Source organism: Enhydra lutris, unplaced genomic scaffold, assembly GCF_002288905.1.
Source record: "Enhydra lutris kenyoni isolate GAN:26980312 unplaced genomic scaffold, ASM228890v2 scaffoldscaffold21, whole genome shotgun sequence".
NCBI classification, from domain to species: Eukaryota; Metazoa; Chordata; class Mammalia; order Carnivora; family Mustelidae; genus Enhydra; species Enhydra lutris.
In genome coordinates this window covers 13,347,034-13,364,936 of record NW_019154105.1, presented here as the reverse complement: position 1 = coordinate 13,364,936, position 17,903 = coordinate 13,347,034, and the positions used below count along the sequence as shown (strand labels likewise).

The 17,903-nt window shown below is 36.0% G+C and overlaps 2 protein-coding genes across 4 annotated transcripts in view; one reads left to right on the top strand and one right to left on the bottom strand.

Annotated features, from left to right (window-relative positions):
• LOC111149343 (signal transducing adaptor family member 1) overlaps positions 1-3,175 on the top strand; it is a 38,190-nt gene extending 35,015 nt beyond the window's left edge. Inside the window, exon 9 of the mRNA XM_022506339.1 lies at positions 3,171-3,175. Within this exon, the coding sequence (XP_022362047.1) occupies positions 3,171-3,175 (5 nt within the window). The remainder of the gene's footprint in view (positions 1-3,170) is intronic.
• Positions 3,176-10,109: 6,934 nt separating this feature from the next.
• Positions 10,110-17,903, bottom strand: part of LOC111148946 (ubiquitin like modifier activating enzyme 6) — an 85,102-nt gene continuing 77,308 nt past the window's right edge. For 2 of the 3 annotated variants that reach the window (XM_022505778.1, XM_022505779.1), the window contains 3 exons: positions 14,988-15,075; positions 14,733-14,827; positions 11,328-12,383 (listed from right to left, as the gene is read on the bottom strand). In XM_022505778.1, the coding sequence (XP_022361486.1) occupies positions 12,248-12,383; positions 14,733-14,827; positions 14,988-15,075 (319 nt within the window). In that variant the 3' untranslated portion in view covers positions 11,328-12,247. Of the gene's footprint in view, positions 12,384-14,732; positions 14,828-14,987; positions 15,076-17,903 lie in introns of all 3 variants that reach the window. The other variant, XM_022505776.1, reaches the window with a different exon arrangement.

Genomic DNA, 17,903 nt, shown 5'->3' with positions numbered 1-17,903 from the left:
TTTTTTTTAAGATTGTATTTATTTATTTGACAGAGAGAGATCACAAGTAGACAGAGAGGCAGGCAGAGAGAGAGAGGGAAGCAGGCTCCCTGCCGAGCAGAGAGCCCGATGCGGGACTCGATCCCAGGACCCTGAGATCATGACCTGAGCCGAAGGCAGCGGCTTAACCCACTGAGCCACCCAGGCGCCCTCTTGAATGAATTTTGGTAATTTCTTTTAAGGAAGTGGTTCTTTTTTTTTTTTTCCCCCAAGTCCTTAAATTAGTCTTCTGGCCTAGAGCCTGGCACAGAATGGAAGCTGATGGACAGTGGTAGAAGAGATAAGTGAATGAATAAGCAAAACATTAGGGATGGAGGAAGCAATCCTCCCTTCTTCCTAGAAGAAAACTGTCACGTTTAGAAATAGGAAAGGACCATTGCAAGTAACTAGAGCCTGGGTGACTGTACATTTACTCTGTGATAGGCATTGTGTGAACTGCCATGATTATATGAATCATCATAAAACAAGGATAATTACACTTTCCTTATAAGATTGAGAGAAATAAAAATGAGATGATTCATATAATTACCACCTAAGTAGTTTTCACATATGGCTAAAGAAGTTAGGTCAGAAACACAACTAGTAAATGAAGTTGGAATCCAAACCCATGTTTATTTCTGAAGCCTTTTTTAAAACCTCAGTGAGTCACATCTCCGGCGCTATATGTTTGTTAACAGATGCTCATGTTCTCCACCCCCCTCCTCCCGGCACCTTATCCTTTCCTATTTCTTTCGGTTGGGAGTTTGGGCCTCCCTTAGGTGGGTCTTCTGCATTTTTTTTTTCTTTTTTTTGAGACAGGGGGGTTGGGTGGGGAGGGCAGAGGGAGAGGGAGATGGAGAATCTTAAGCAGGCTCCAGGCCCAACACCCACAGAGGCGAGGCTTGAACTCACAATCTGAGTGAAATCAAGAGTCTGACACTAAACCAAACTGAGCCACCCAGGTGCCCCTGGAGATTTTTTTTTTTTTTTTTTAATATTTTAAAGCAGACAATCATCCTGATTAGATTGAACCAGTTCTGTCTGCCTTACTCTTTGTGGGAAGAAGTTCCAGTATCAGTTCAGTTTTCAAAGCCTTTGTTATATTGGTTTGGGTCTGTCCAATACATGTATGTATCAGTGATTGACCTAGGACTTAGGCAGTGGCTTATAGTTTAGTTATAAACTATTCATATATACAATAAAATATGTATATAGATAAACTATATATACCTTATATAGTTCAATAGTTTTTACTTCTCAAAGCCTTCGTTATGTTTTATATATTCTGTGTGTGCGCAGCTTAGAGGTAAGCCTGGAACTTAAGTCACTTCATACACAAAACTAGGGGATGCTTTTTCAGTTCTCTCACCTCTCCAGGATTTCCCCCTCTCTTCTGCTATCAAAGGTCCTTTTTGGGGCACCTGGGTGGGTCAGTGGGTTAAGCCAAAGGTTAAGTCAAATAAACACATAAAATCTTAAAAAAAAAAAAGGTTCTTTTCCTGGTCTTCCAAAGATGGGGTTTCTTAAGAGTTTTAGCCACCTGTGCCACCACATAGTTCTGTGGAGACTGGGACTGCCCTTGGAAGAAAAGACATTAAAAGAAGAGAAAGAAAAAATTAGGGGCGCCTGGGTGGCTCAGTGGGTTAAGCCGCTGCCTTCGGCTCAGGTCATGATCTCAGAGTCCTGGGATCGAGCCCCGCATCGGGCTCTCTGCTCAGCAGAAAGCCTGCTTCCTCCTCTCTCTCTGCCTGCCTCTCTGCCTACTTGTGATCTCTCTGTCAAATAAATAAATAAAATCTTTAAAAAAAAAAATTAGTAGGTATTCCAATCCTTCTCCCTGCTAAACCCCACCCATCCATTCTTCAGGCTACAGGGTCCACTTTTCCCAGGTTCTCTGGCCAGGATGAGCTTTCTTTGGGGGTGTTAGGTGCTTCTGCTGTCCTCTATCGCTCCGGTGCAGCACTGTGAGACGGAGCCATCCTCAGAGCAGGGCCAGAAGTGGGGGGAGCATGGAAAGAAATAACCAAAAATTGGCTGTTTATGTAGAATGTCAATGCTTTTAGAAACAACCAAATTACTATTGCTCTGCTGGCTGAACTGTTTCAGTTAGCTTTGTGATCAGAAACAAATTATTCAGCCTCCCTGCACTTCAGATTCCCTTATTAAAAGAGTGAGGAAGTGACATATGAACAGACAGAATTACATGATCACAAGACTTCAAATAATCAGACTATCTTCTGTAGAGTAATATATTTTCTTTGAAAAGCAGAAAGATGATGGAAGAGTAAACTGGAAGAGTACATGATAGTGGAGAAAGGACTTAAAAAAACCCCAAAACTACAAAACACCAAAACCCATCTTGACAAATAGTGCTTAAGCTTCAAGGAAACGGGGAAACGTACAACTGTTTTAGGGAGTTTGGACTCCATAGCTGATTGGGCACAGTGGGGATTGGGAGCCCTTAGCTCTATTTTGCCTTGAGTTAGGAAACGGAAGTTGTAAAGCATGTAAGGTTTAAAATCTGGAAACTTGGAGAAAATTAAAGAGTTTCCAAAAACATATTATCAAAAAGAAAATGAGATTTTTTTTCTCTTTGATCCTTGATGTTAACCCTTGTCAGCATTCAGCTTTTTCTTCAACACCATAAGGAAAAACAAAGATAGAACCAAAACAAAGATATTTCCTCAGTTTATTTTTCTCAACTTCAGAACTCAGCAGTTTAAATAAAAGCCACTTTTGGGGCACCTGGCTGGCTCAGTAAGTAGAGCATGCGACTCAGTCTTGGGGTTGTGAGTTCGAGCCCCACATTGGGTATAGAGATTACTTAAAAATAAAATCTTAAACCAACCAACCAACCAACAAAACCAAAAGCCACTTTAAAATATGGTAGGGTTGGTAACTGCTACTAAGCTAGTCAGGAAGAAAAAAAATGTTCCCTAGAGAAAATTTATTAGGAGCCAAATCACAAGTTAAGAATAAAATAAAAATTTAAAAAGCATATGAATATTCATTATTTAATTAACATTTCTTAAACACACCACCAATGTTCTAAGTACAACAGGAAAATCCATTCACATTTAAAAATAAAGAACTGCCCTGTGCCTTGATACTGGTTCTTTATTTAATTAAGCGTTTCTACTCACAATTTTTAGGCTAAGAAACCACCAAAGAAGGGAGGAGAGAAAGATAGGAGAAAAATCTGTATGTTGCATGAAAGTAAAATAGGAAAACTAGCTTTATGTATATTGATAACTTATTTTTTAAAAGGAAGATCTTGCCGGTAAAGAAAATTACCTCTAGGGGCGCCTGGATGGCTGAGTGGGTTGAGCCTCTGCCTTCGGCTCGGGTCATGATCTCAGGGTCCTGGGATCGAGTCCCGCATCGGGCTCTCTGCTCGGCAGGGAGCCTGCTTCCCTCTCTCTCTCTGCCTGCCTCTCTGTCTACTTGTGATCTCTCTCTGTCAAATAAATAAAATCTTTAAAAAAAAAAAAGAAAATTACCTCTATTTTCCTGATCAAGTTGCTTACCAAGTTGCTTACCTCAATAACAAAATTAAACATTATTTAATTTCATTATCTTAATTACTGATATTATTGGATTATCTTGGTTATTCTAATCAATAGGGGAAACCACAGAATATGGCTGTGAGGGTAACTCCCAGATATATGCATTTTATGTAATGACAGAAGTTGGAAACATATGGTCCTTTCTAAATGAATTTTTTTTCTTAAGCTTCAGTTAAATGCATTTCCCTCTACACAATTTTCCACAGCAGATTCTCTTAAATTCTAGCAATGCCAAAAAAGCCTCAGTAGTTTTTGGTGAAATCTGATTTAATGAATTTATCAAATATAAATCATTCTAATATCTAGTTAGAAATCAGAGACATGAAATGTACTAGAAGCTCTTTTCTAACAGAAAAACTATGCCATTTTCTCTTACTGGAAATAAATAAAAATGATCAATTTCCATGTTTTCCCTGATGTTGTCATTTTGCTAGCTTAAAATCAACCCATACTTTTGTAAAAACATTAAATCTACAAAGATGGTAAAAGGGTATGTGACCACCCATTTCACAAGTACAACAAGTTCACAAGTTCAACAAGTACAGTAGCAGACTGACTTTAATCACATAGAATTCCTTAAAAATACTAATTCCTTAATCCCACACTAGATCTACTGAATTAAATATATTTTCATTAATTTTTTTTCTTGAAAAACAAGCTTCTAAATTGATTTTGATGGTCATCAAATTTGAGAATCACTTTTGGAATCAAGTAAGAGTCAAAAGGTATGGCTTATATTCTACTCCTGGTTCTAATTATTTGGTTGTTTTATTTGGCTTCTTTGGTTCATCTGAAAAAAATTGAGTTAGGATAGATTCCTAAGGTCCTCTCAGCTCCAACAATTTATACAGATATGTCTTGAAAGGAAGAGGAAATCAGGACACACATACACAGAAGACAACGTGAGACAGAGGGAGAAGATGACCATGTACAAGCTAATGAGGCCTCAAAAAAAAAAAAAAATCAACTCTCTTGACATCTTGATCAGGCTTAGCCTCCAAAATTCATGAGAAATAAATTTCTGTTGTTTAAGCCACTTAGTCTGTGGTATTGTAGCAGTCTTAGCAAACCAACTTAATGAATTGTATGAATTGTATGGGATGCAGAATTCTAAGCCTCTCTCAAATTTAGAGAGTTAATTTCTGGGGATTATTGATCCAGAAATCTGCCTTTTTATCATACATGAAAAAGTCTGTTATGTACATCAAGTATGCAAACTATTTCTTTAAAATCTACTGTGATATCAAGTGATTCACTGATGCAAAGATTACAAAAGATCAAATCTGTCTCATATTCTAAAGGGCCTTTGGATTAAGTCCAAATATTGATAAATAAGATACTGAAGAGCTCCAAACTGCAACAATCTTAAAATGTTAAGGGTGAATTCTTGCATTCAATGAGAATAAAGGGCTTAATATAGAATACTTAAAAAAAATAGACTCCTAAAGATGATAAGGCAATGTCGTTTACAGCAATAAAGTGAAAAAGAATGGATGAGGGACACAGAAACACTTGAGGGTCTGGCCAAGGAGGAGAATCTAAAAGAGGACCACCAACAAAGTGAGCTGAGAGAAACAACAGAAAAAGAGCCACAAAAACTGCAGAAATTGAAACTGGCAGACAAAGACCATAAGATGGCCCTACAGTTTAAATAATAGACATTAGAAAAGTTCTGCAGGGGATAGAAAACTATAAAAGGTAATCTAGCAGTTTTTTTTTTTTTTTTAAAGAACTAAAAAGAACTTCAAGGACTGAAAAATACAGCCAAAATTAAAAACACAAAACAGATGGCCGTAACATAAAAAAATAGATGAAGTAAACTAGAATATGGGCAGGAGAAATGATGCAGGAATAAAGCATGAAGAGACAAAAAGAACTGGCCAATACAGAAAAGAGGGTTTTAAACACAGAAGGCAGAGTAAGTCCTCTGTGTTTTTAAAAATATTTTATTTATTTAACAGAGAGAGGAGAGAGAGAGAGATATCAAAAGTAGGCAGAGAGGCAGGCAGAGAGAGAGGGGAAGCAGGCTCTCAACTGAGCAGAGAGCCTGATGTGGGGCTCGATCCCAGGACCCTGAGATCATGCCTGCACTGAAGGCAGAGGCTTAACCTACTGGGCCACCCAGGTGCCCCAAGTCCTCTGTGTTTAATGAGAATCCCCCATAGAACAGAATGGGGAAAGAGGCAATATACGAAGGAGAAGTATCGAGACTTTCTTAGAATTAAGACCCAAATCTAGATTCAAAGAGCTGAACAAATCCCAAACAAGATTGATAAAAGAAATCCATATCCAGACATACAATAATTAAACTTTGTAAAATGAAAGCAGATAGATATTTCTTTTAAAGCTGCAACGTTTAATTTGCCTGATGATGGACTCAATAGCAACAGGGGAAGTTTGAAGAGAGTGGAAAAATATCTCCAATGGAAGATAATGAAGGCCAAATTAAAATTTTACATTCAGCAAAAGTATCTTTGTAGAATGAGGGCAAATTTATTTTCAGACAAAGAAATCATAAGCAAGTATGCCACCAGTGTACTTCCACAAAGTGAAATTCTAAAGCATTTCAGGTAGGAAGAAATTCAACCCAAATGGTAAGCCTGAGATACAAAGAAGAAAAAAGAGCAAAGAAGGTGAAATAGGTATATGGGTAAATACAAACATTGAGTTCATAAAGAAAATAACAGAGTTAAGAGACATTTATGTAAATGACAACAGAATTAAAGTAGTAACAGAAATAAAATACATGATCATTCCTAGCCAAACTAGGAATTAGAGTAGTTAGTTATTATAACATAACAACTGTGTAACAAATAATCCCCAAAATTTACTAGCATAAACCATGCATGCTCATGGATTCTGTGGGTCAAGAATTTGGCAGGACAGAAAGGATGGTTTGTCTATGCTCCATTAAACTTGGGAGTTGGAATCAGCTGAACGTGCTTATTCATGTTGGACACCTGATGCTGGCTGCAGGTTGGGGACCTCAGTTTCTCCATGTGGGTTACTTTAGGCTTCCTTGTGACATGATGTCTAGAATCCAAGGGTGAGCTTTCCATGAGGAAGAGCGCAAAGTAGAAGCTATAGCCTTTTGTGACCTAACCTGAAAAGTTGTAGTTACATATGAGGCATTTTGTTATATTAGTTAGGGCAATCATAAATTCTTGTTCAGGTTCAAAGGAGAGTGAAAATAGTCTCTTAAGAGGGTCTGAGGAAGTTGCAAGATTCTGCAAGAGCATGTGAGACTGGAAATATTGTCGTGGCCATTTTTGAAAACTAGCATCACCAAAGTAAAGATAATGATTAAATTTCGTCTGGTTTAACCTGAATGTGCAAACTGTAATACAGGGTAATCATCAAAAGACAAAAGGTACTGAACTAGAAAAGAGAAAAAAAGTGTGTATAGCTTAGGAAAAGAGAAACCATATCATGTATATTAAGAAAGAGTTTAACATAAAGAATTGGTAAACAGGTTTGGGAAAACAACAGCAAAGGGCACAGCTATTAAAGGGTAGAGGATGACCTTATTAGAACCTGGAAGCCTAGAAGAGATACCCTGCAGAGTGCCAGAGAAAAGCTAGAGCCTAAGAACCAACCAGAGACTACTGGAAGAAAAAGCCTCTATTGAGGTGATGCTGACAATGTCAGGAAGCAAATGGCAAGGGTAAAAATCTCTTTTCCCTTTTGCCAGCTTCCCAGTCCTCCTCTTAGTGCCATCTATTTATGGAACATGAAGCCAAATGGCAAAAGAGAAATGCAGTTTGCAAAGTTCCAGAATACTAAAGGGTATCTAGAGTTAAGATATAATATTAAAAAACTACAAAAAAACTACAAAAAAAAACTACAAAATTTTTTTTTTAAAGGCCAGAAAATAGAGACAAAGAGTCATAGAACTGGCTAAACAAAAACAAACACAAACAAAACAAAAAACAAAAGAAAACCAAGAAAATCAAACCAAACCCCATAAAATAAAATGTCAGAGCTAAACCTAAATATATCAGCAATTACATTAAATGTACATGGCCTAGGTGTTTCAGTTAAAAGGTAGAGATCATCAAACTGGGTTAAAAAGAACACCTAAAATCTAAACTCTATGGTTTAGAAATGATGTACGATAATGATTAGCTGAAACAAAAGAAAAATAAAAAGAGGCCCACAGGAGAGTTCCAGATTTGGGATTAAACACACATAATAAAATAATGCTTTTCATGTTCAGGTAAATAAACATTAAAAATTTTAGCAAGATAACTGGAAACTGCAAGAGTGACAAAATTTGCATATTTATAATTAGAAATTGGAGAACTGAAAACACAATGGGCTAAGAATAACCAAGATACTCTTATAGAACAGTAAGTTGGGAGGATTTGTTCTGCCCAATATAAAAAACAATACATCAGTTACAGTGATGAAAATACCAGACTAGCACAGGGATAGGAAAGAAGAAACAAAAAATTCAGAGATAAAAACATAAATGGATATTTGACTTTGGTGGTAATGTAGAAGAGTGGCAATGCAAAAAAGAACATACTTCAGTAAAAGGACATATTTCATAATTCAATAAATAGTGGTGAGGCACTTCCAAGCATACACAAAATTAATTCCTCATGAACTGAAAACTGAAAAATGTGAAAGGCAAAGCTAAAGCCTTTAGAAGACAATATATAGGGAAGTACATTCATGACCTTGGATAGAGAACAATATTTTAGGCAACTCACAAAATACACTAACCTTAAAACAAAAGAGTGATACCTTTTAGCACCTAACCATTGAGAAACTCTTTTTAGCAAAGAACATCATAAAGAGGGGGAAGGGCAAGTCAGAATGGGAGAAGATATTTGGAAATGTATAGCTAACTAAAAACAGGATTTATAAAGCAATGAGGAAAAAGACTAGCACAACAGAAAAATGGGAAAAAAAACTGAGAAGACACTTTGCAAATAAAGAAAGTAGAAGTGGCCAAAAAACTTAGAAAAAGGTGCTCAATTTCACTTGCAGTTAGGGAAATACAGAGTAAAACTTCAATGACATACAACTACATGTGCACCAGATTGACAGAATTAAAATCTGTTAATACCAGTGTCAAGCAAGGTGTGGACATACAGGCTATCTCTACTGCTACGGCAATACTCTGTTATTGTCCAGTAAAATTAAAGATGTGAATACCTACGACCAAGTAATTGCATTCCTAGGTATATGCCTCAGTTGCATTAGGAAATACATACAATATGTTCAATTAAGAACTGTGATTGCCCAAACTATAAACATCCCATAGTCAATAGAATGAATAAATAAGTTGTGGTATATTAATGTAAAAGTAAACTATATAATGATGGATAAAGTGTGACTATGAGCAACAACACAGATGATTCTCATGTTGAAAAAAGCAGCAGCCACAAAAAAAAAAAATACAGTCTGATTCCATTTACATCAAGTTCAGAAACCAACAAAAAGTAAACTGTATTAGTAAAGTACATGATAGGTGGTTAACATTATAAATAAAAACAAAGAATTATCACAAAAGTTAAGATAGTGCTATTGCTAGAGGATATGTGTAGGGAAGCTGGTGGCGACTGAGAAGGGGCTACAAGGTACATTTCTGGGCTGCTGCCAATGTTCTATTAATTTGACAGGTGGTTATACAACCCTTACTTTAAAATTAATTCTTAAATTGTGTATTTATATTCTATATACTCTTCTATATATATCTTTCTCAAGTTAAAAAACAAAGCTAAGAAATGGCAAGAGAAAAATGAACACTAAAAATTACCTATTAATTACTCTAATCCCCATGATTTCAACTTCCTCACTTCGGTTTGGATTTGTTGAAAATAAAATAGTTAAACCCATACCTGCTGACTGTATACAAAATGATTATTTATTTACAATCACATTGAATTTTTGCAATTTTTTGTTCATTATAATTGAATTATTAGGTCAAGAGATTTTTCCTTAAGGTCTCAGAAGAACCATTTTCTGTCTTCATTTTACTAATTATAAATTATTAAAAAAGTGGACTCTGAACATTGCTGACTTTTATGCCTTGTCATTGGCATCAGCAGGGAGTGTTATAATAGACAAAAAATAAAAACGAAGATCTATATCTATTTCTAAGTTCTAGCTTTGGGACAATTTAGAGGAAATTACTGACGAGTATCAAAAAAGTTTTGAACTCTAAAAAGGATTATACTTTAAGGGTGCCTGGTTGGCTCAGTTGGTAAGCATGTGACTCTTGGTTTCAGGGTTGTGAGTTCAAGCCCCACACTGGATGTGAAGCCTACTGAAAATAAAATACCCCCCTCCAAATATATATGGTTTTATACAGTCACCATTTTTCAATTGTTTTAACAGAATTTCCAGAAGCCAGAAGCACTTTTAAGTAATGTTCCTGTACACTCAGTGACTCTTACATCTGCATGATTGCAAAACTTGAAAATCAGAAAACACCAAAGAAACTTTACTCACAAAATGAACAACAAAGTTGGAATCTCTGGAGTCAACCATGGAATAGGATTTACAAAGATACTGTCAAATTTCTTAATTTATTTTTAATAAGTAAAGAATCACTCAGTGGTACCATACAAAATCAAATAATTTTTGCACCTAGTATTTTCACCAAAAGTGGTCTCATGGCACAGAAATAAAACAGATAATGAAAAAAAATTGTCATTAACTTCATACCCTGGCTTTCCAGCTTAGTAGAACTGAACAGAGATTATTAATGGCAATTACCATTACCTACTGGGGGAAAAAAAAGGCAATGATAAAATGGTTTCAGGTGTAATGACAAAATGAACTTAATCCTTGTTGGTTTTGTCTATTAAAGCACTGATCACTATAAATAAGAACTGATAGCATGGTTCCAAATTTACTTCTGAAAAGATATGGAGATTTAGAGAAAATATAAGCAAGCTATTAGATCATAGTTGAGGATTACTGAATGGGTACCTGGAAAACATCAGTTACTATCATACAAAGCAAAGTGAAAATGGGGAAAAGGTTTCTTATAGAAAAGTCCTTTTATTATTGCTAGCATCAAGAGTTCCAAGACATAGAACTCTGATGTTCTTGAATTCAATTTTAAGTAATTTTAAACATTACACTTGAATAAACGTTACTTATTTCAAGGGTATCCATTTCCTTTAAATTCATCCCGTCCATCTATCCTTGCCTCCAATGCAGAGTATCTTTTTTTTTATTCATAAAAATTCACCTTCCACTCCCAAATAGAATTTTCCCAATTGGATTATACTTTTACAAAAGAATGAAACAATACAGTTGGTTGACAAAGTAATTTCAACTATTTATAAATGAAATAAAAGGGAAGTTAAGTAGGGAGTATAAAAAGATACCAAATAGGAGTAATACTGATGTAAATCTAGTCTTGAGTCTATCAAAGTACCTATTAATGGACTCAACAGATCAGACTAAAAGCAGCTAGAGGGAAGTGACTTCCTGTGGTTACAAAATGCCAATAGCTTTAGAATGCATGACAGCCTTAGAAATAAAATACTTGCTATTTTTACCAAATTTACAGTGTTGAGTACATTTTACATCATTTTAATGAAAGCATTTGTATGAATTTTCTGTAATATTTCCTATCAGAAAACAGAAAGTTTCTATCAATAAAGACCTAAAAAAATAAATTTTTATTTTTGTCAACTCCCTTTCTGGGAATGCAGAATAAAATAGTATGTTTCCCTTTAAAATAATTTTATTTTTCTATCCATTAGGTTGCTGGAAGAAAAAAAATCAAGACTCAACTAGTAATGATTTCTTTTAATTTCTAATTTTCATCTACTTCTAAGGACACTCCCTTTACAAAACCTTTTAGTCTTATATACTATGACAATCAGGTTTAGAGTTCCAAATAAATAAAACAGCCACATTAGAAGGCATATTGAAGAATCAAAATGATTAGCCACATTTAGCTGTTCACATTCATGGATCCTCTAAGAAGGTTGTCAGAGTTCATATAATACTGTTAACATTTAATACAAGTTAACATGTGTCATCTGACCTACTGTTCATGGGTTACAACACTGATGCTATCAATAGAGATCCTGATTTTTGGGAGATAGTGATATTAACAAACACCAGTTAAATTAGCAGAACAGTAAACTGTAACTGTATGTACAATTTAAAATGGCTGCTCTTCATTTACTGCTACCATCTCTCCTCTTCCCAATGGTGTTAAACTCAAAAGCCTAATTTTAAGAGGTGCGGGGTGCCAAACACTACTTGTGTAGAAAAATTGGGTCTCAAATAGTGAACAACAAAATTCACAAAAGATTAAACTTTTTGGACAGTTGCATTTGTTACTTTCAATTTCTTGATCTTTTATCTCTTCTGGTGATGGATACATACTTTTTTCCTTCTTTTCATCCACAGATGTTAATAAACAATTTTTTTCTAAGCATTATAAAACGTCAGTCCAGTTCAAAATTGCTTGTGATCATATCCACATATGAAGCACTAGACAAGTATAGATTATATTCCAAAATGCTTTAAAATTCTTCACTGTAGTTTTCTACTGATGTTTCCCTTAAATTAAGGCTTCATCAGAGAGAAATCCATAGTATTATGAATTGATTTTTTTCATTCCTGAATTAAATGCAATCTTTCCAAAATCAAGTAGTCCTGGAGTAAATTTAAGACAACTTCTGTTAATCAGTGTCATGACTAAAATAGTATCTTACTGGAGGTCCAGGCAAATCTTCATCTCCATCAGTGTCTGGAGCAAATGATACAGTAAGATCCACATATTTCTTTTCAGTAGAAGGTTTCACAAGTTTATGCATTCTAAGAAAGATAATCAACGACAAACAATTTGGTAAATTCTATAAAATGAGAGATTTGCTGTTTAATGTTGCCCAGAGATTCCAGACCTGTGTGCCTAGACTTTATATTTATTTTTAAATCTAATAATCCACCTGCTTTCATCTATTATAGTTTTTCTTTACTAAAAGCTCTAAACTCAAGACATTCATTTATCTAACAGTGAATCAGTCTGGACTACTAAGAGTATTGGTAAAGGATACAGACCATTTGTTAAAAGACAATCCCTCCCACCCACAAATCCAAAATGTAAGCAATGTTTTTTAAAAACGGATAATCCTTATACTCCCTAAAGTGTGGAGGCCATCATAAATTCTTCTCAAGCATTTCTATGTAAAGAGTAAAAAGCAAACTAGATTGAAATCTTCAAATACAAGCTAATCACGGTGAAAGACATAAAGTTTTACCTTTCTCTTCTATCCCAATCACTAAAAAAACACTTTGCTGTTGCTATTGTCACTAAACGGTCTTTTTTTTTTTTTTAAAGATTTTATTTTATTTGCCAGAGAGAGACAGAGAGCGAGCAAGAGGGCACAAGCAGGGGGAGTGGTAGGCAGGAGGGATAAGTAGAATCTGCTGGGTAGGGAGCCTGATGTGGGACTTCATCCCAGAACCCTGGGATCATGACCTGAGCTGAAGGCAGATGCTTAACCGACTGAGCCACCCAGGCGCCCTTGTCACTGATGCTGCCCTAAATCAAGTTACTATCTGTATATCCTTAGATTAGCAGATTAGCCTTGAGCCCACTGCCTCCTACCTCCAATCTACTCTGCTGCCAAGATCCTTTTAAAATGTAAATTGGGGGACACCTGGGTGGCTCAGTTGGTTAAGCAGCTGCCTTCGGCTCAGGTCATGATCCCAGCGTCCTGAGATCGAGTCCCACATCGGGCTCCTTGCTCAGAAGGGAGCCTGCTTCTCCCTCTGCCTCTGCCTGCCATTCTGTCTGCCTGTGCTTGCTCTCTCTCCCTCTCTCTCTGACAAATAAATAAATTAAAAAAAAAAATGTAAATTGGATTTTACCTTCTTGCCTAATAATGTTATATATCATATACCATGTACCGATCTCATGGCAGGCTCTGAACTATGTGATCTATTTAAACCTCAATAATAGCTCTTCCCATTTTTCAAATGTCCCATTTATAACTTCTTATTCTTTCTACCATTTATTCTTATCACCTCATTCTTAAGTTCTTCCAAAATTTCCCCAACAGATCATGCGTGCTCATTGTTAGCTGTATGCTTTTGCATAAACTGTTGTTTTTGCCTGATACCCTTTTTCAAGGGTAGCTCAAATGAAATCTACCTACAGGGAAGGCCTGAGTTAATAGTACCTAAGGTAGTCTGTAAAAACCTTTATTATATTAATTATTCAATTACATTTTAATGATTAACATGTCCCTTTGTCACAACAGACTGTGAATTCCTTGAGGGTACAGGTTACTTGATAAAGACGTATAATAAAAAATATTAATAGGAGTAATATTTATGGGCTACCTCTCAGTTGCAATTACACTACTAATCTTTACTATTATTTTAATGCTCAATAGTTATGGGCACAGTCATTCCTATTTGTGGACAGAAAACGGAGTTTCAAAAAAGTTCAATAAGCTACTCAATGTGACAAAAGAAGTAGCTGGACATGTGAATCCAGGTCTTTCTGAAGCCAAGCTCTTCTAGCCACTTAGTGGGTACTTAGTAAATATCTGGTAAATGAAAAATACCATTCACAAAGTATATCATGCTGGAGATTCCAAATACTGGCCAACTTATAAAGCACTATTGTGAATTACTTGCAACAAATTTTAAATTCCACTAATCAATATGCTTTAGGACTGCACATTCTACACTCATCTATGTAGTATACAGGAAATATCATTATTTATGCATCCAAGACATACCCAGGGATCCTAATGACAAATAATGTAAGACAACTTAGTGCCTTATTTTATGTAATAGCAATTTTGTTTTTTTAAAGTATAGATCATTAAGCCTGGATTATAGTAATTAAAAGTGATTAACTCATTGATAATCATAGTTAAAATGTGCATATGTTAAAGCACCTATCATGCAGGGATTCATATGTCAAATATTTTTATGCTAGCTTTTATTTATTTGATACAAGTTAACATGTGTCATCTGACCTACTGCTCATGGTTGTAAAACTGATACTATCAACTAAGATCCTGATTTTTAGGAGACAGTGCTATTAACAAACCGGTTAAATTAGCAGAGGTCAATCTATTTGATTTCCCAATGTACATCACCTTATGTTTTAATCCTTGTGAATCTTCTGATATAAGGTTCAATACTTACGTTAACTTCAATCTTTTTGCATGACCCGGCATTACGGGAACATAAAGCATTTTGACTCCCTGTACCACCATCGTTGGTTCAATTCCATACTTCTCCTAAAAGTAAATACCCAAAGAGAAACAATCAAAGCTATGTCCAGATATAAAAGGCTGGGTGACAATGTTTTACAACCAGTAAAAAGACAGCAGACAAATTTCTGCTAAATATTATTTATGAAAACCTCCAACTGATGAACTAAGTAAATAAATGTCTCACTTTGACTACATTAATGAAATCCAAGAGGGTGAAGTCTTCTTTACCATGTATAGTCCATCTGTCCCAAATTGTAAATGATATTCCATTTCTGTTGTAGAAAAATATTCAAAACAAAACATTTTAGTATTTTTCTCTTTAGTAGTAATAAAAAGCCCCAGAGGTCCATTATTTGTGATTTAGCTACATAATGATATAGGGGAAAAAGAAAAATACAGCTTATTTCTCCATTACACTATACGAGGTAACCACTTTTATCTGTACACCTTATTGATCCTTCCAGTGTCTCACAATAAATCAGTGTATCTTAGCAAGAGTTCTCTAATAGCTACATGGGTTTCACTGTGTGGATGTTCTAGTTCTCTATTACTGAACAGTTGGGTTGTTCTAATCTTTGGCTATGATAAACAATGCCAGAATGAATATCTTTATAAATATATCATTTGAGATGAGTACAAATGTGTCTGCAAATCTGAAATATTACACTGTATTTCTGTTATGGATTATACTATTCTATACTCCTATCAGTACTGATGTATGAGGACAGTGCTGTCTCACTCTTGCCAAGATAGGTATTTTTTAAATCTTTGGTGGTTGTCAATTTGAAAGTGAAAAATGGAGGTCCAGGGAACTGTTTTGCTCTGTCACATAATTTCTGGAACCAGATTCTCAATCTCATGATAAAATCAGTCAGACTTTATAGTGCCTTCTAACTCAACCGAATTAGGATAACAGATAAAACCGTAAGAAAGTACAATGCTAAATTATGTGGCAGATTAAATGCTGTGAGAGTTCTATGGCTAGTTTAGTCAGAAATGCTATCATAAAGCAAAAGAATAGAATTGGACCACTATTTTACACCATACAAAAATTAACTCAAGGGGTTCCTGGCTAGTTTAGTTCGTAGAGCAAATGACTCTTGATCTTGGGGTTGTAAGTTTGAGCCCTATACTGGGTGTAGAGATTACTTAAAAATAAAATCTTAGAAAATAATTAACTCAAAATAGATTAAAGACCTGCATATAAGACCTGAAATTGTAAAGCTCCTAGAAGAAAACAAAAGGTGGCAATAAGCCTCTTAATGTCAGTCTTGGTGACAGTTTTTTCACATTTGGCACCAAAAGTAAAAGTAGACAAATGGGACTACATCAAACTAAAAAGCTTCTGCATAGCAAAGGAAACCATCAACAAAATGGAAAAGCAGATAAGGGGTGTCTGGGTGGCTCAGTCGGTTAGACATCTGCCTTTAAGTCAGGTCATGGTCCCAGGGTCCTGGGATCGAGCCCCACATCCAGCCCCCTGCTCAGTGGGGATCCTGCTTCTCCTCTTCCCTCTCCCTCTGCCATTTCCCCAGATTGCCCCCTCTCTCTGTCAAATAAATAAACAAAATCTTAAAAAAAAGGGCAGATAAAAATGAACAGTGGTTAATTGCACAAACTAATAATCTTACATAGAAGAAATCTAGAAATAGGCAAACGTGGGGTGTTTTCATTTGTTTCATAAAGTTGCTAGTGATCCAGGCTTCTTGCACTCACTATTAGGAGGCAATTTTTCATGACATTTCTACATGACACATGACAACTTTTTTTTTTTTTTTTTAGATGTTATTTATTTATTTGACAGAGAGAGATCACAAGTAGACAGAGAGGCAGGCAGAGAGAGAGAGGGAAGCAGGCTTCCTGCCGAGCAGAGAGCCCGATGTGGGACTCGATCCCAGGACCCCGAGATCACAACCTGAGCCGAAGGCAGCGGCTTAACCCACTGAGCCACCCAGGCGCCCCCACATGACAACTTTTATCTAGAAATATCTTTTTTAAGATTAAAAGCGGCTGCCTTTAGCTTAGGTCATGATCCCAGGGTCCTGGGATTGAGTCCCATATAAGGTTCCCTGCCCAGTGGGGAGTCTGCTTCTCTGCCCCATCTCCTGGCTCATGCTCTCTCTCTTTTTTAAAAGATTTTATTACTTTCACAGAGAGAGAGATAGCCAGAGCAGGAACATAAGCAGGGGGAATGGGAGAGGGAGAAGCAAGCTTCCCTCTGAGCAGGGAGCCCAATGTGGAGCTTGATACCAGGACTCCGGGATCATGACATGTGCTGAAGGCAGACACTTAACAACTCAGCCACCCAAGTGCTCCTGGCCCATGCTCTCTCTCTTTCTCTGTCTTGCAAAGAAATAAAATCTTAAAAAAAAGGAAAGGAAGGAAGAAAGAAAAACAAACCAAAAAAAAAAAACAAACAAAAAAACAGAAATACCTTTTCAAAGATATTTTCGGAATAAACAGCCCTAAATGATGAAATAGTTAACTCCCTAAAGGTCAGGGGCCAGTTTTGATTCCTGTGCAACATAACAAAGATAAGACCTGTCTCCTGGGCAGCAACTGCTCAGATTTGCCAGCAGTCTTTGTATAAAATTGGCGTGTTCTTAAGCTCAGTATTGCTTAGCTGTGACACAAATCTATTGTATGTGCACTATCAACCTGGTTCCACAGCATTATCCCCATGGGACTTAGAGAGCAAGAAAAAATGATCCAAACATGAAGCTCGTGTTACCTGCCATGCCAGAAGTAATGAACTGTCTGAATTTAAAAAAAAAAAAGGCAACCTATGGAATGGAAATAAATATTTGAAAATCATGTATCTGATAAGGGGTGAGTATCCAAAATATATAAAGAACTTGAAGATATACGATGGCCAACAGGTACGCAAAAAGGTGTCAACATCACTAAACATCAGAGAAATGCAAATCAAAACCATATGAGGTATCACCTCACACTTGCTAGTACGGCTAGTAGTAAAGAAATAACAAGTGTTGGCAACAGTACAGAGGTTCCTTAAAATATTAAAAACAGAATTACCATAGGATCCAGCAATTCTACTTCTGGGTGTTTATCCAAAGAAAATGAAAGCAATAATTCCAAA